Source organism: Mandrillus leucophaeus, unplaced genomic scaffold, assembly GCF_000951045.1.
Source record: "Mandrillus leucophaeus isolate KB7577 unplaced genomic scaffold, Mleu.le_1.0 Scaffold968, whole genome shotgun sequence".
NCBI classification, from domain to species: domain Eukaryota; kingdom Metazoa; phylum Chordata; class Mammalia; order Primates; family Cercopithecidae; genus Mandrillus; species Mandrillus leucophaeus.
The window spans coordinates 534,670-554,118 of record NW_012110563.1 but is presented as its reverse complement, the minus strand read 5'-3'; the positions used below and the strand labels follow the sequence as shown (position 1 = coordinate 554,118).

Here is a 19,449-nt window from a genome sequence, read left to right as displayed (position 1 = left end):
GGGTTCTTATCAGATTAGTGGCTCCCTGGCCACCAGGTTTCCCTGTGAAAGTGCTTCACAGTTTGTTTCTATCTTGTGACATATAAGGAATACAAATACAGTAAGAATACTCAAAAGAGAACTTTGGGGAGTAAACTCAAAAATTCAAACAGTTCTAAAATATCAAATGCATACATCAATTAATTAAATGGAAAATACAATTCTACTTTAGAGCTATAACAAGAAGCTAACATATGTGCTGTAAAAAATAATAAATGTAAACAGCAAAAAACTAAATGAAGGTTTAGTTTGGAGAAATCTTCAGCACTTTGCACAGTCCTGAAACTGTGAATACCTACAATATACATGTAGGACATTCCAGCATGTAACTTAGAATATTGGCACAAAAATTATCACTGAGGAAAAGGGATGCCATATGCCACAGTGGGTTATATCAAAATACAAAGTTTGAAAAATCATGGGATATGTGATTTACAATTGGTAAATTTCTATTTTTCTATTTAGTTAAATTAGCAGCCTCAAACTCCCTCCCTTATAAAGACTTACTCCAGACTTTATAACAACACTTAGTTAATATAAAAATTATTTGCCCCAGATGAGAATATAAAGCAACATTGTTGTACCAGGAGCCTGATTTGTTAGCAGCTCCAATGGCTACATTAAGTTATTCCAAGCATTGTCACACTGATGTTTTCCTGCAAGAGAATCTCACAGAGGTTCCCAGTCCCAGGATCTCCCTCGCCTGAGAACGTTTGGCTGTACTACCAATTTAACACAAGTATATTAAATTCAGTTCCCTGGAAGCAAAGTACATGCTGTAGCCTAACAAAAAATTTTTGACTAAGATACTATGTGGGAGTTGTACCCAAGGCATTCTTATTTGTAAAGGAAAGAGGAAAGCATTTAAGAATTATGAAGGAAACGAAGTGAAATGCTTCATTGAAAGCACTTGGATCTCAGAGCTAGCTCTTCCCCTTGAGAATAATCCTAATGCACATTAGGGTATCAAAACATTTTTCACTTAAGTACTCAGTCAATATGATTTTTCAAGGTCAAGATCATTATAACTTCAAAGTCCCTCTGCTCTTCTGAAGGCAAATGCTACTGAATGCTACAAAATCAGCAAACCAAATTAGCAACTCAACTAAGCTTCTTGATATAATGAAGATGGACTATAAAACAGGATGCAACTTTTTTTTCTTTTAAAACTAAATAATAGTATTATTCATAAATGATCATGGACATTACTCCGAACTGTTCCTCTTTGCTCAGCCATTATTCTAGTCATATAACTTAAAAAAATTGAAGACTTGGAATTACATGACAACAATGACAAACTCTCCCATCTGTCTTTCTGAGAGAGGAGGCTCCATCATCTCCTGAAGCAGAACACACCCGTGATTAGCCCAAGACTAAGAAATGGCTTCAAATCTGATGAGAGGTACTTTGATAATATACCTCCTGCTCCCAGGGAAATAAATCTCAGAATTCTAGAAGAGAAAGCAGATTGAATATTTCATTTCTAAAAAGTGATCTGTGTTCAAGCAAAATAAAAAGAAGTAAATGGTGCTTATCCTCTCTCTGGACAGAGAGAGTAAATACGGTAAACAAATGACTATATGATGGCATGATCAAGAAAGATTCCCACAGCCTTCCAAAGGAAAGGGCAGAATCTATGTAAACAGTGAAAGGGGCAAAAGTACTTAAGGAGGTGGGATGAAGGATGTGGCAGGTAAGAATCACTTGGTATGTTGAGAGAACAATGATCCTTAAGAATTTAAGGATCCTTAGGAGTTGATTTGGTGCCACTCCTCCTACAACCAAATTTTTCTTGAAGAGCATATTACCAAGATAGTATATATCTTAACCATAATTATTTTATTGTAAATGAGCTGAAATAAACTCTATTGCAAATGGGATTTGAATAGCTTGAAGATAAGAGCAGGTTTTGGTCCCTCACCTTTTGTGTCTGGGTGTACCATTAGCTTATAAAATTTGAAATATTAGGCTGATTTAAAAAAATTAAAAATATATCTATGGAATAAATTCATGTGACAGTTCTGTTTATGGGCCTTCATTTACAAGAAATAAACAAGTATCTATGGATCATTAATTAAAACTAAGCAATTAAACAAAAACATTTGCCTGAGCTAAACAGGTTTAGAACATTATATTTTTGGTATGATTCCATAAAATTGTATCATTTTATATAGGTGGATAATGATTACATGTTACTCTTCTGTATAGCTGAGAGAGTACTTACATTAAACTGTACCTTCTTTTCCAAAAGGCCACTAATAGGCATCATATATAGGCCAGGCATGGTTCCTCATGCCTGTAATCCTAGCACTTTGGGAGGCCAAGGTTGGCAGATTACTTGAGGTCAGGAGTTCTAGACCAGCCTGGCCAACATGGTGAAACCCTGCCTCTACTAAAAATACAAAAATTACCCAGAAATTGCTGGAACTCGGGAGGCGCAGGTTGCAGTGAGCCAAGACTGTGCCACTGCACTCCAGCCTGGGCAACACAGCGAGACTCTGTCTCAAAACAAAACAAAACAAAACAAAACAAAAAGGCATCATATAAACTCTTACCAAGATTAACAAAACTTGATAAATTTGTCATTTTGGAGAAGTTTAGCGTTTTTATTTCATATACTTGATAAACTGAGACTCAGCACATTCTTTGGACATTATATAACATCATCAATATTTGAATCTAGGTATAGAACTGTCTTGGTGGCTTGGTATCTTGTGCCCTGCCATTAGAAAGCACAGTCCATTTAACAGCTCATTTTGCACCTGCCCTGGATTTATGCAGTCTGATTCATAGTTTCAGGAAGCTATCCAGTCCATAAAGGGATTTGGAATTGATAATCTCCTCACATATTTAAAGTTATTCTTTGGTAATATTCAAGTTGGTTATATTCATGTTTTAATTTACACAATGAAAGTCTTTCATATATATCAAGTATACTAAGGTGAGTTGCAAATCCCTGAATCTTAAGTCATGATTTTTATTGTGCCAAAATTCTTGCTCATTGTAAAGGAAGAAGTGAACACATAAAGCTGCTATTACTACAGTTATTTGAATGGAGAGAGTGACATAACTAGAAGTAATAGCTTCTCAGGAGTGCCCAAATGTATGAACTAAGATGTAGTAATATAAAAAAACAAGGTGATCAAAAGGAGTTTCATTTCATGAAGGCTAGATGAACTGCAAGTATATCTAGAAAAGAAAGTGATCACTCAAATCAGTTTAAAAAGAAAGGAATGGTCATTATGGAGAATTTGTCTTTATAGGTTAATTCCTTTGGACATTAGTAACTTAAAATATATGGAGGCTTGGCATGAAGGGCAAAGATGGCATGTTAAATCTTCAGGGAACACACATTTACACTAAAAAACACTTCTGTAACATTGTTTCAATCAACATTTCTGAACTTATTTGACCAGGGCATAGTTTTTATATATGCATAATACTGACATGTCTGTGGATGAGGCTTTTGGACTAGATGAGATGCAGAAGTGTCTAAAAAGATGCTAAGTAAGGACTGACTCTGTCCTGTGCTCATTGAGCTGCTAATCTGAGAGCTATCAGAATATTACTTATGTAAGAGGGTGTCTTCTATGCAGGTAAACAATTGTAAATGGTGATCTGAGGATCATAATTCCTGGAGGCTTCAGTCTTATCAATTCTAAATAGAGATCAGGGGATAAGGTGAGATTTTTCCTGATGGAACTAGTTAACACATTCCTTTTGAGAGAGAAGTTCCTCTGCTGTGAGTCCCGTTACAACCCCTTTTGGGATAGGGGTGTGAAAAGGCTACTTTCTGACACCTGACATATGGGAAACACTTGAAACAAATTCATTTAAGGATCTTTGAAATAAGCTCACGTGGTTGGGAGACATGGATCTGGACTCTGAATAATATCTGAAAACATGTAAATAGTCTGCGAACGCCGGAGTCTGACTATCATCAAGGAAGGCTAGATACACTCTCCTCATTGGTTTGGACGAGAAGGAAGAGGAGTGCTAACAGATTGTCTAGGAGAAGGATGCATGAGTACTTCTCTGTGGACTACATCTGAACAATATAGGAGGGCCAGCATTGCATCTTGGGTCCTGCCCAAGAGTGACTCCTACCAGAATTTTACCTAAATAAAAAGATAATAATTTAGCCAAAACTCAAAGAGGATAAATCATCAAAGAAGATGCATATCACTCATCCACTATGTAAAGCCATGGTATAAGACTAAATTGAAATTTAAACATACACTTTTCACAAAAAGTACAATTTTTAAAAGTAACATAATGTCCTTAAGACCTATCCTGGATTATACTGACTAAAAAATGAGTACAGAACTTTATAACTAAACTTCTTGATGGAACTTGGTTTCTAGACCTAAAAATTTATTCTTTTAAATAAAAAAATTAGGGGTGGTGGTGGGTGCCTGTAATACCAACTACTTGGGAAATTGAGGCAGGAGAATTACTTGAACCCCATAGGCAGAGGTTGTAGTAAGCTGAGATCACACCACTGCACTCCAGCCTGGGTGATAGAGACTCCATTTCAAAACAAAAATTATATTCTTTTAATCAGCTGTTCCCAATTACATTGCTCCAAGTGTCAGTAAATACCAAAGGGTTATACTAGTTTTCTTGTCCTCTATCAAGCACTTATAAGATCAAGAACTTCATGACTTGAATTATTACAAACATCACAACATCTTTGCATATAAATATCTATGGTTCCATAAGTGAATACATTGAGTTTCCAAGTTAAAGTTGGCTAATATAGGAAATTTAAAAACATAAACTTTGTGAACTTATTTAATATGCAATAAAATGCTAATCACTGCAATCCTGGAAGTTGAAGATTTGTTTTCTTATTGAGAAAATGTATAGCAATGATGCAGACCAAAAAAAAAAAAAAAAAAAAAAAAGGTGTGAAAGGGACATTTTTATTAAAAGCAACATGAAATGAAAGAAAAACAACAGTGTAAGAGAAACATCAGATATAACATGATATAGTCTTATCTTAAATCTCCATAAAATTAGCCCAAATTCCTTTAAGTATATAATTCTTAAATTCACCATTGTATACAGTCTCTTGTTCCTTACTATGTTGTTATTTCTAATTCATTGGGAGACTATTTAAAAATGAACCTCAAAGCAATTTTTGTGGTTTATCTTTTCATTACTTCAGTAATAAAATGCCAGCTTGCTCACTGTAATAGCTGGTGGCAGTGTAATTATATTCAAGGGAAATATCTAGGTTTCCGTTCTCCTATTGGGTGATTATAGTGTTGAAAACTTCTAAATAAAGCAGTAACTAAAAACTTCTTTGGCATATTGAAAATAATTCTGAGACTAAGTTGTTGTCACTCACCAAGAGAAATATTCTAGAACCATTTTAATCATTACTTTCAGAAATGCTCTTTGGCAAGGTGCATGACTCCGTCAGGATCAATAAAGCCCCTACATTACACATTGTTCCATTAATTTAAAATATTCTTATTTATCGCTCAGAAAGCTATTGATGTTTGGTCAAGAATATTAGTACGGTCCAAATACCCTATATTTAGCCCTAGCCAAAGAAATTCTTCATGTGAAAAAAAAAAAAAATCCAATGAACAAATCATTGCCTATAGTTACTTTTTCTCTCTCTTTTGATAAAAGTTTAGAGCAGCAATCATTTTAATTAGCACACTGAGCATAAGAATACATCATAGCAGTTGTTATATCCAGTTTTAAGACTGGAGAGTGTGGCGACTTATCTAGATATATGGATAATATATGCTCAGCTAAGCATATGGAGTAATATAAATTATGATTATAGATGAGGGGGGTACAGAGGGACATGTACAATAGCTGCCTGTCTCCACTTAATCAACTAACATTTTTCTAACACATACGAGAGAAGGTTTATTTTAACTATTGAAATATGATAAGAAAATGAGCCATGATAACATATTCTATCAGCTTTTTACATTTTGAAATACGTAACTATTTTTTTCTGTAGATGCAAAGTCACATTTTAAAAAATATTATTCAAAAGACAAATGAGAAACAAAAGATATGATAATTAGCTTAAAGCAACCTCAAAATATCAAAGATTGTGTGTTTTTACTTTAAACATTTTATCTCTTTTTTTTTTTTTTTAATTTAGAGGAGATAGTGTAGTTATCTTGAACACAATTCAATCTACTGGTTCAGGTTAGCTGGTTAAAGACATTGGAGATAAATAAAACAAATCACCTTCTCTTGATACTGCCGCCTCGAAGAATCCAGAGACTGGATTAAAGCAGTGGCATGGCCGACAAACATGGCATAGCAGGTGGCCCCGACGATCATGCTCAGCATGGTAATCCAGAGGTCAGACATGCTGACTGGGGCTTGGGCTCCATACCCAATGCACAGCATGTGACTCATAGCTTTGAAGAGTGCGTATGAATACTGCTTTCCCCAAGAATCATTCTGGAACATAACAGAAAAAGAAAATTGACTGAGCCATTAGGATGGCAGAATGAAAAGTGAGAATGATCTGTAGACAGAAGCATGATAAAATACTGAATACTGGAATAATCCTTACAATGGAGCATTTACAAATGTACTTCTCATTAATTGTGAATTAAATGATGATGTTTTTCAAATATTTCCTACTATGATGAAGTAGAAACAGTCTGCTGTTACTTACATGCACTCTTTGTCAGTTTTAAGTTTGCTGTTTTTAAAGCTAAAATTCCTTTTGGGACAATGGTATGCCATGTAATAATGCCAAGAATGAATGCTTTAAGGTTTCCAGGAAATGTGGTCAAATAGTATTAATAATATATTTGTAAGCTATGAAATGCAGCAGACAGTATGACACATATAGGCCAAAGTATAGACATTTTTATCAAAACCATGAAGTTCAGATTTTAAAAATCCATACTGATATAGCTGTATAATCCTTAATACTATAGTTTTTCTAAATAAAAATTTAAACAAATATATATTGGAAATACAGATCTGATAGGTAAATGGAAAGACTTCCTTGAAGCCCTCACTCAAAGTGACATACATTGTAATTTGTGTCAGGATTGAAGACGGCTGAATCTTGTTGGTTTTTTATAAAATAATAAAATGAAATAGGCAAAAGAACATCTTGGCTTATGTCCTGGGGAAAAAAAAATAGGAAATGCTGACTTCTGAGATTACTTATTAGTTGTAACTTCTGACGTCATTTCAAAACAATTGCAAGCTCAATTTTTTAAAAATGCTGTTCAATGTATCTTATCTAACTTTTGTTAAAATTTAAATTATTTTTTGGATAAATTTTATTGAACTCCCTAATTCAAGTATTACACAATTTGTAAGAGCCAGAGCAAAATGAAAATGAGGGGGGTCTATTTCAAAGTGCAGGAAAAAAAATGTTGTTAAATATAATAAAACATAAAGATTTTTCCTTTAAAACTATTTTATTATTTATAAAACCTAATGTGATAACAGTGATAAATGAGTAACAATATAAATTTACAAATTTTAAAAATTAATATTTTAATGTCATAATTACATGTAATATAATAAATAATACTGTATTAATGTGATATTTTGATCATAAAATTTTTCTGGCTTTTCTGAAATTCATTTCTTAGATTATCAAAATTTATATAATTATCAACTTCATTTTCAGTGATTTCATTGACAATTACATCAGTTGCTCTTGGCTATTGCAAGATTACAAATAATTTTAAGTATTTTTAAATTTAAAAATGATCTTTCTATTAATTCAAATGTTATTAAACCTATTAGGGGTATTTTATAGGCTGTGAGATTAGGGTCAACTTCTGATAATTTATTTAAAAATATATATTTGAGTACATTTGGAGCTGATGATTTTCATAGAACAACTTTTCAATAAATATTTAACTCATCATGCCAATCAGTTTCATACCAATTTCACATAGAATTCAGTTTTTACATCTGAATTTATTTTTTTAATTAAATTTTTTACTTTTAGGTAATTATAGATTTACATGTAAGTTATAAGAAATAATATAGAGAGATTCTATGTACTCTTCTCTCAGTTTCCCCAGAGGTAACATGCTGCAAACTATAGTATAGTTTCATAGCCAGGAAATTGACATTGGTATAATGTACTCATCTCATTTATAGCTCACTAATTTAAGTGTACTAATTTGTGTGCCTATATGTGTGTGTATATTTATTTCTATGCAATTTTGTCACATGTGTAGGTTCATGTATTTATTACAACAGTAAAGACATAGAACAATTCCATCACAAGGGTCACATATACTGCCTTTTATTGAATTGAGTGTTAAATTTAAATGTATGCAACGATGTTTTAGTGTTTCTTCTGATATTTCCTGTAACTTGTCAAGGCTGTGCAAAAAACTGAAAGTAGTTTCAAGATTTGCATATAATTCAAAATGCCTGTTTATATATTGTATTGCTATATTTTTAGTTACAAAGAAAGTTTAATTTAAAAAATTATCTTCCTTGTTAATAATTGGTTTAATTTAAAACTTCATATAAAAATAGTGTTATTTTCCATCAAATGCGAGCCTTCAATTTAATTTGTATTTCTAAGTTTACGGACATCTGCTGTGCAATTTTGCAGCAGCTTTCAAAACTGGACACTGTAAACGCTGAAGAATTGTAATGACTTTCTAAAGTGCTTACTGCTCTGCCCATGTGTAACATTTATTTTGTAATAATTTATTTACAAGGTTTACTGCCTGAGTGCCATGGGTATTGTCTTGGAATTTAGGTGGGAGATTGAAAATTAAAATAGATACTACAGGGATAGTCCCTTGGGACTGATGAGCGAGCTGTCTACTTACCATGGGTGTTCTCCCTGCCTGCATGGGTAGCCACTTTCATCTCCCACGACTGCCTTTGTTGCTGCTGCTTCTCCTGCTGCTACAGATAGTCACTCCTAATCTGGGCCTAGTCCTGGTTCGGCCACATCAGCGACACATAGCATCCAGACTGCTGAGTCATGCATATGCTGCCTTGCTGCTAGGCCAATTGCATGTCTCCTGTGCCTACAGGCTTGAATCTGTGTGTGTGCTGCTGCCATCCTGCAGCTCTGCTGCTCATGTTCACATCCTATTGTCCCAGTGGACTTCACTTACAAAACATCAGTTCAAAGATAAAATTATTAAGAGTTTCAAGACGGCAGGAGCAGAACATTAAACCAAGCACAGGGTTCTTTTGACAGTGAGGGACCCTGTGCAACTTCAAGGTCACATATCAATGAAACCAAACCTTCATTTGTCAAATTAACTCTTAACTTATCATAAACTTTTCAAACTATTTTGTTTTGAATACATATGGATAGTTTTGTTTGTTGTTAATGGGACTTTCCAACATCAAACTTGTAGATTTAAAAAATAGAACAGAAGATTTAAAAGCCTAGTCTTATAAACCTTGGAACTGCACATAGCTGCTAAAAAATAAATAAAATAACTAACCCCATTTAGCTGAAAGGATTAAGGTTCTTAAAGTGAAATTCGCTGTTAATTAATTATAATAAAAGTCCTGCTCATATTAAACTATAGTCTCTATAAATGTATTTGCATGCAAATAAAAAATAAAATTTAATTTTAACACAAGAAAATTACTCATATGTCATAATATTTTAATATGTACAGAGTATAATAAACTCATGCAAAAACTCTTATTTTGGAGATTAAGCAAACTTATACTTTTTTATAAGTGAAAATGTATAATACTCAGAAATACATCTAAGATTTCCAAAGTTCTAGATGGTCCATGAACAAGAAATCGTGTATTTACATTTACTAAAATGTAAAATCTAATTTAAGATTTCCTTTCTCCACTTAAGGGCGCAGAAGAGGTATATTGTTAAAGCATCTTGATGTATTTAGATAAAATGGAAATAATAAAAAGTTCAATGGGGTGTCAAGTGGAGACTACACTTTAATTATATTGGTATTGTTTATTTCTCTGTGTATGAATGGAAGCAGGGTATGGAGCTGGAAAAGAAAGTTTAATTCAGTTTTTCAAAATAATGCAGGTATGTCTATTTTCATTTATCTCACTAGAGACACAAAACACACACCTGCATATACATGCTCTTAAGTGACTTGAAATACATATTAAAAATCCTTTTTTTTTTTTTTTTTTTTTTTTTTGAGATGGAGTTTCGCTCTTGTTGCCCAGGCTGGAGTGCAATGACGCGATCTCAGCTCACTGCAACCTCCGCCTCCCGGGTTCAAGTGATTCTTTTGCCTCAGCCTCCCGAGTAGCTGAGATTAGTGCCACCATGCCCAGGTAATTTTTGTATTTCTAGTAGAGACGGCATTTCACCATGTTGTTCATACTGGTCTTGAACTCCTCGAACACAAATTCCATCACCTCAGACGATCCACCTGCCTTGGCCTCCTAAAGTGCTGGGATTACAGGCATGAGCCACTGTGCCCAGCCTAAAAATGCTTTCTTATTTTTCAAAATCATGAGCAACTTTTCTATTTCCCATTTTTCCCATGTTTCCATTCCTCTCTCTCCACCTATATTTCCCGAAAATCAGGTATGGATTCTGTACCTTTCTCCATGCTCATATGATCACACACACACATGCACATACACACATCCACGATTCTGGCTTTTTTCCCCACAAAAATGAATCTTATTATATATGCTCTTATTGTTGTTATCACATATAAAATGCCTCCAAATAATCTGTTGTTCATATAACTATGCAATAGTTTGTTGATCATACCATAGTTAATTCAATTTACCCATTGTTCTCCAGCTTTTGCCACTACAAACTATTCTTTAATAAAAAAAACTTCATCCATGTATCTTTTCTTTCTATCAATAAGACTCCCAAGAGTGTGATTATTGGTTCAAAGAGTAAGATCTTCAGTTTGATTTTAAAATATATTGCCAGATTGATTCAAAAGACAGTACCTTTTCCAAAACAATGTGTAAAAATATACTGTATCACCTTATACAGCGAGAAATAATAACCCATTGTTACTTTTATTAGCATTTCCCTAGCAAAGGAATTTGAGAAGGCATTCATGTATTTATTTACCAAATGGACTTGCTCATCTCTAATGAATTTTTTTCCTTATTAATTTGCAATGCCTCCTTGAAGACTGGATATCACCATTTTAACTGATATGTGCTATAAATATTTATTCCTAATTTATCATTTGCCCATTGACCTTCCAATCATATAATTTTTCATATAAATATTTCAATTAGTTTATGTAGGAAAATTAAATCTGCAATTTCCTTGGCAGCTGCTGGATTTCTCATGATGATTCAAGAGGTATCTCTAAATAAGATTATTCCTATGTCCTGAATGCTTTTTCAGATTATTTTATTTTTTATATTTACTTATACTTACATGTGTTACCTAGAGAAAGGTTTCTTTTTGTATATAGAAAAGTTCACATTTCCTTTATTCTAAATAAATAGATTGTCTTTTTTGCCAGTATATAACTTTTAGTAAATCACCAGGTCTCCATATAGAGAAAAATATCTCTTTCATTATATATTGTCTCTATAAAAATGGTATTTGTTTCTGGGCTCAATATTTTGTTCCACTGCTCTGAATAGTCACTTTTATACTGAGTTTTAATTAGATAAAGTTTAATTAAACAAGGTCCTTGTTTAAAAAACAAGGACCCATCTCAATTCCAACAGGGGTTTAAACTGAACTACTATGTGAGGGAATTTGAGTAAGAAAATGGGTCATGCAGGTAAAAATCCAAAACATGATGTTTGATGTGGAATAGGAGTATTTGGAGGCTGAGAAAAGTTACCAAACCCCATAGTATGTGTGTATACATATATAAAATTTTAGCCAGTCTAAATTGTAGAGAAGAAATAGGAGAGAATAGGGAACATACCAGGAAACACAGTGATGACCAGAGTCTGAGTCCTTAAAACACTTTCCGTATAAAACGGGAAACCAGTGAAAAATTTTGAGCAGAGAATGATATGATCTAAACTCTATTTTAGGAAGATTGATCAGGCAGAGTTGTAGAGTGCTAATTCTTAACTAAAGATGACTTTACCACTTAGGAGACATATGGCAACATACAAAATCTGCAGACATTTTAGTTTTCACAACTGGCAGATATCTAAAGGGGAGAGTCCAGTGATGCTGTTAAAATTCTGCAGTTCAGAGGAGACTCCCTCACCTGCCTCACAGCAAAAAATTGGATGGTCCAAAATATCAGCTGTGGTGAGGCTGAAAAATCCTTAGGTAGAGGAAGGATGTAATAAGGACCAAATACAGGTCAGTATAAATGTTATTACCAGTTTAAGAGAAGTGAAATGAGAACTTAAATAATATAAAAGTATAAAGCAACAACAATAACAATTTTGAGAAGATAATATCTACAGAATGTAGAATATTAGGGATTCATGGAAAATTCAGAAAGATTAATGAAATACAGGCTTTCTCGCTCTCTCTCCCCTCTTCCTTTTTCTTTCTTTCTCTTTCTTTCTTTCTTTCTTTCTTTCTTTCTTTCTTTCTTTCTTTCTTTCTTTCTTTCTTTCTTTCTTTCTTTCTTTCTTTCTTCTTTCTTTCTTTCTTTCTTTCTTTCTTTCTTTCTTTCTTTCTTTCTTTCTTTCTTTCTTTCTTTCTTCTTTCTTTCTTTCTTTTTCTTTTTTGCTTTTCTTTCTTTCTTTTCTTTTCTCTCTCCTTCCTTCCTTCCTTCTTTCGTCTCCTTCCTTCCTTCCTTTCCCTTCCTTCCTCTCCTTCTTTTCCCTTCCTTCCTCTCCTCTCCTTCCTTCCTTCCTTCCTTCCTTCCTTCCTTCCTTCCTTCCTTCCTTCCTTCCTTCCTCTCCTTTTCTCTCTTTCTTTCTCTCTTCTTCCTTTCTTTCTTTCTTTCTTTCTTTCTTTCTTTCTTTCTTTCTTTCTTTCTTTCTTTCTTTCTTTCTCTCTCTCTCTCTCTCTCTCTCTCTCTTTCTTTCATCTCACTCTTTTATGCAAGCTGGAGTGTAGTGGCATAACCATAGCTCACCGTAACCTCAAATCCCTGGGCTCCAGCAATCCCATATCAGCCTTATGACTAGCTGGGAATATAAGCATAAGCCACTGCACCTGGTCCTTAGGCTATTCTTCATGAGAGCAAATGATCAGGCATAAGGATCTTCTCTGTTACTCTACAAGGCCAATATTTCTTTCTTTAGATGCTGAATTTTGTCTACACACATTGCTTGTGTTTGCAAGCGCCAAGTGAACCATAACAAAGGAAAGTGAGCATTTAAGTAGCAGATTCTGAGGCTGGTGTTAAAAGAATTCCAAGTAGAGGAATGATATCCTAACCCCTCCCCCACCATACCTACATACCATTAAAATCCCAGGAACAAAGGGCTTGTATTAGTCCATTCTCATGCTGCTAATAAAGATATACCTGAGACTGCGTAATTTATAAAGGAAAGTGGTTTAATTGACTCAGTTCAGCATGGCTGGGGATGCCTCAGGAAACAACCATGGCAGAAGGGGAAGCAAACACATCCTTCTTCACAGGGAGGCAGGAAAGAGAAATGCCGAGCAAAAGGGAAAAAGGTCCCTTGTGAAACCATCAGATCTAGTGAGAACTCACTCACTATCATGAGAACAGCAACATGGGAATAACTCACTCACCATGATTCAACCCACAGGCTTCCTCCCACGACATGTGGGGATTATGAGAACTACAATTCAAGATGAGATTTGGGTGGAGACACAGCCAAACCATATCAAGGCTCAAGGAGAAAAAATAGATTGACTGTGATAAAACACACACAAAATGTTATCCTTATAAGCAGTATGATGATAAATCAGGTACATAGTTCTAAGCTGTTCAAAGCACCAATTATTATGTTAAACTAGTTTAATCATGAGTACTATTCTTACCATCATTTGACAAATAATGACACTGAAGCAGAGAACCTAACTGACTTGCCCAGGATTAAAAGTTTGTAAGTGGAAGATTCAGTGTTTTCAATCCATGCAGTCTCCTTCTAGGGACCACAGTATTACTACATTATATTGCTCTCATTTTTATAAGCCTACAAAAATCATAGGTTCCCACCTCCCCCCACCCCCACTTTGGGCATCCTGTTTACCTTATTTTAATCTACTACTATTGAATAATGGCTTGAATGGGAGATTTAGGCTATCATCTGAGAAAGTTTTGTGAAAATCTAGGAATGTTTGTAATCCCATTCTGCTTTTTTTCTTGTGTTACATGGCTATTCCTTTTTCATCTTGCAAAGATGACTCTATTATATTTTAGTCTACATCAATAATATGGTATTATACATGAATGGGAGACTGTATACTCAAAGTGCCTTACCATACAGTCCAAATATACCCAATTTCATATAATCTGAATCCTATAGACCATAAGCAAATAAGATGTAAGTGAACTGTTTCAATTGAGATTTATCTTGTTTTCATTTTAGGTAACAATGTACCAACAAAGTGTTCCTTTTAGATTATATTTTTGTTATTCAAAGTGTTCATTTAGTTAATCATTTCACTGAGGCATCACTGAAAATAATTATTTTTTTGATGAAAAGACATTGAGTCAAATAATGGGAACATAGTAAGTACCTTTGCTTATTTCACGTGAGAACTTTCTCTTAGTAATAATGCATTTTGAGCTTTCTCTAGGCTTGAATGAAAATACTTTCTAGTCATCCTGTCCATATTATTACTAAATTTGGGAAGTCAGGGTGAAAGGCTATTTACAAAAAAAAAAAGAAAAGAAAAAAGAAAAGAAAAAAGAAAGAAAAAGGAATGTTTATTCTCCAGTGTCCTAGGCCTCCTGACATAATATATTCAATTCAAATTAGCCACTCAGTAGCCTGCTATGGGAACAAAAGCTCTCCAGTCCATTAGCTTTCACATGAGCTGAAATTTATTTAATTTAGCGGGCCAAAACTTTCCATTATTGAATATCAGAATTAATTTTTCTTTATTATTTGCAAGCAAATACAAGTATAAATGTGTTAAGTAGGTACAATCTTAGGAAAATCTGAAATATGGCACTCAGAGACTCTGAAGTGCACAAACCAACTGCTAAAATATTGAAGAATCAATTGGATAATAAAGAGGTGAAATTAGAAAGCTGCCAGTAGAGTATAAATTCTGCAGAGCTAGCTACAAAATGTTGATCAGTGTGTCTATATTTTTCCTGCAGTCATTGCATAAAGATATCATTTTCATCAATTTTGGAAATGCCAATCAAATAGAAAGTCGCATTTAAAAGTTCTTAAGGAAAATAATATAGTGTATCATAATTCATTTGCAGTCATAAGAAGTATAACAGGTCATCAGTTTCAAAAAGAGTGTGTTTACTTGAATACCCCATAATTTTATTATTTGTATACAGTTGGTCTTTGAACAATGGAGGTGTTAAGGATGCCAACCCTGGGCATGGAATGACTTTTGACTTAATTAATCAATTAATTAAGTATTTAGAGATAGGGTCTTCCTCTCTTCCCTAGGCTGGAGTACATTGTCACTGCAGCTGGAACTTCTAGGCTCAAGTGACCCTCCTGCTTCAACCTCCCGAGTAGCTAGGACCATACACGTGCACCACCATGACCAGCTTATGTTTAAAATTTTTATAGAGATAAGGTCTTGCTATGCTGCTGAAGCTGGTTTCAAACTCCTGGCTTGAAGCAATCTTCGTGGCTCTGCCTCCCAAAGTGCTGGAATTATATGCGTGGGCCACCTTGCCCAGACTATTTTTCTTATATTTAGTGCTATGATCTGCATAAAAACACGTGTACCTCTGATAACAACCCTTTGCCTTATAAGAGGGTTCAGTTAACAATAAAATATAGAATTATTGCATAACTAAATTGTTGTTGCCATGAAGAGTGATGTCTGATTATTTTGAGAGCTCATTCTCAACTTGTTCCGCGGTCAACTAATCTCTCAAGTTCTAAGTGTACTATTTTTTGCTTCAAGAATGATGATAAAATACAAAATTTGCATTAAATAGACTTATAAATTAAAATTTAGTGAGGCTTGATATCACAGATTTTTTCTCATATTTTCTTTGGCATTGGTACATTATTTTAAAATAAAAATTAAACAAATCAATGCTTTATTTTAAATTTGACTTGTTCATTCATCCAATTTTTTATACTAAGAGTTCATTAGTACCATTTATAAAACAGGCCCCAAATTTGACATTACTTAAATATTTTAAGTGTGATGTTTCAATTACAATTAGCTTTTCAAGCAAATCAAGTATTTCCATGGGGTACCTCTTTGTTAATATAAATAAATATAAGCAAATATATTTTACATATGTTTATATATCAGTATTAATAAATATATTTTATGTGTATGCATGCATATATGCATTAATATAAAGTCACCATAGAAGAAATCAGCATACACTGAGGACTTATTTATTGCAAGGTACATCATTTCATTGCTCTTAACATTCTTGAAATCTAACTAGATATTGTTACTATGGATCGGAAATGCAAATGTTGGAAAAATTAAATAACTTGCTTTAGTTGACACACTTGTTGGTGCCACATCTGGAATTCAGTAACAGATTTGTCTGAACCACACTATAAACTCTCTTCATTCGAAAGACTATGGCCATTTATGTCATAACCATTTATAAAGTAAAATTCATGATAATTATAACATAGGATATTCAGGCATTTTAAGAACATAACCATAACAGAGAAATTCTTAAACTATGTTTCTTCTCAACCACCAAAAGAGAGTCTCTATTATATCTTAAGGACATTTAGAGAAAAATTATCTAAGGTTTTTCATTAGAAAAAAACACTGAGGTAAAATTTCCTGGAGAGTGTAAGGTCAGTGAAGATAGTTTGACCTTAAAATTGTACTTCAGTTTTATATTTTCCTATTAGTCAAAAACTTTTAACGAATTCTTCTTTCCACCTAATCCCAAAGCCTGGGGTTGCTTGATGCAATCTGTACAGTTATCTGATAGGAACAATCCTCTGGAAGAAAATCCTTGCCCGAGGCTCGGCGCTCCAGAGTACGAAAGGTGCAGATGGCACAGGGTGACAGGTTCAATCTGAAACACTAATCGATAGTGTGTGCTTTCACTCAACACCTGGACAAAGTAAAATAAGTACAATCATGCACCACATAATGATGTTTCAGTTAATGATGGACTGCACATTCAGCAGTGGTCCTATAAGAAGATGATAACGGAGTCGAAAAATTCCTATCTCCTAGTGACCCTGTAGCTATCATAATGTCGTAGCATAATGCGTCACTCATCTGCTTGTGGCAATGTGGTGTAAACAAACCTACTTCACTACCAGTCATATAAAAGTATAGCATATACAATTATGTATGGTATATAATACCTGAAAATGATAATAAACAACTATTACTAGTTTACATATTTAATATAGTACTTTTTATTGTTATTGTATTCTTTCATTCAACTTATACAAAAATAAATCACTTACAAAACAACCTCAGGCATGTTCTTCAGGAGGTATACCAGAAGAGGCTTTTTATTTTTATTTTTTTTTAGACAGAGTCTCACTCTTGTTGCACAGGCTGGAGTGCAGTGGCGTGATCTTGGTTCACTGCAACCTCCATCTCCCTGGCTCAAGTGATTCTCCTGCCTCAGCCTCCCAAGTAGGTGGGATTACAGGCACCCACCAGCATGCCTGGCTAATTTTTTGTATTTTTAGTAGAGATGGTGTTTCACGATGTTGGCCAGGCTGGTCTTGAACTCCTGACCTCAGGTGATCCACCCACCTCAGCCTCCTAAAGTGCTAAGATTACAAGCGTAAGCCACCATGCCCAGCCCAGAAGAGGCATTTTTTATCACAGGAGTTGACAACATTTTGCATGCTACTGCTCCTGAAGACATTTCAGTGGGACAAGGTGTAGTGGTAGAAGACAGTGATACTGATGATCCTGACTCTGTGTAAGCCTAGGCTTACGTGTGTGCTTGTGTCTTAGTTTTTAACCAAAATTTTTAAAAGTAAAGAAAAAATCAAATAGAAAAAAAATCATATAGAATATAAGCATAAAGAAAGAAAATATTTTTATACAGTTGGACAATGTGCTTGTGTCTTAAGCTAAGTGTTACTACAAAATAAGTCAAAAAGTTACGAAAACAAAAACATTATAAAGTAAAAAAAGTTAGAATAAACTAAGGTTAATTTATTATTAAAGAAAATCTTAAAAATAAATTTAGCCTAAGTATACAGTGTTTATAAAGTCTACAGTAGTGTACAGTAATGTCCTAGGCCTTCACATTGACTTACTACTCTCTGACTCACCCAGAGCAGTTTTCAGTCATGCAAGCTCTGTTCATGATGTACCATCTTTTATCTTTCACACAGTTATACCATATTTTATTTTTTATACTGTATTTTTACTATACCTTTTGTATGTTTAGATACACCAATACTTATTGTGTTACCAATGCCTGCAGTATTTAGTACAGTCAACACACTGTAGAGGTTTGCTGCCTAGGAGAAATAGGCTATACCATATAGCCTAGTTGTGTAGTAGGCTATATCGTCTAGGTTTGTGTAAGTACCATCTATGATGTTTTCACGGTGATAATACTGCCTAAGGATATACTTCTCAGAGTGTTTCTTCATCTTTCTAAGGACAGTAACGACATTACATTTGCTAAGTACTATTATTTAATGTGCATGTTTAAATTAATTTTATGAACTTTCACCAAGCAGCTTTACAATGATGATACTCAAATTAGTAGATCATCTGTTTTATGGCATTCTTGAATTGTTTAATGCTACTATTTTGAGGTTTGAGCACACTGGAGTGTTAAAAACAACTAAAAAAGTGAAATTAAAGTGAAAACAAAAAACAATGTATATATTTTTGTGCTGGGCTCAAGTTTCTGCTCTTTATAAACAAAGTAGCTGCCTAATGCATTAAAGAAGCAGAAGAGTTAAGAATGTCTTTCATCATATGTGTAGTCTTTGGGTGTTTTATTGTCAGTTATCAGATCATAAAATGTATTAAATATGCATTTTTGGTTTATGGAATTCTCTTACCATACATGAGAGTAAGGCATTAGATTTTATTTGCAGATAATTTGCATATATTTCAATTTATATGATAGATGGTACAATGTGGTAAGAATTTGGGCTTTTTATGAATATTAAACAAGGGACTATATAAAAGGCTGCTATATTAACAAGCTTTACATAAAAGAGCTAATCAGTAATAAGCTCTCTGTTTTCCAACTGAAATAATTTTGTAAATGAGGTGATACATTTCTTACCGGTGTTGTGTTTTAATGTAAAAATATGTTCATAGCACATTTTGCTATGAGTAACAATTCTAACCTCTTTGCAAATACATAAATCATGAAAAATTTACTAAAGTCTAATGCTTAAAGATGGGCATAACTAAATTATAGACAAACTTAAACTATAGAGAAAGGAAATGTTTATGCTGATAGG

General features: G+C 33.8%; 1 protein-coding gene across 1 annotated transcript in view; it reads right to left on the bottom strand.

The window, feature by feature from the left end:
- The window catches only part of HCN1 (hyperpolarization activated cyclic nucleotide gated potassium channel 1), a 382,647-nt gene that overhangs the window by 114,143 nt on the left and 249,055 nt on the right, over positions 1 to 19,449 (bottom strand). Inside the window, exon 4 of the mRNA XM_011970716.1 lies at positions 6,262 to 6,480. Within this exon, the coding sequence (XP_011826106.1) occupies positions 6,262 to 6,480 (219 nt within the window). The remainder of the gene's footprint in view (positions 1 to 6,261; positions 6,481 to 19,449) is intronic.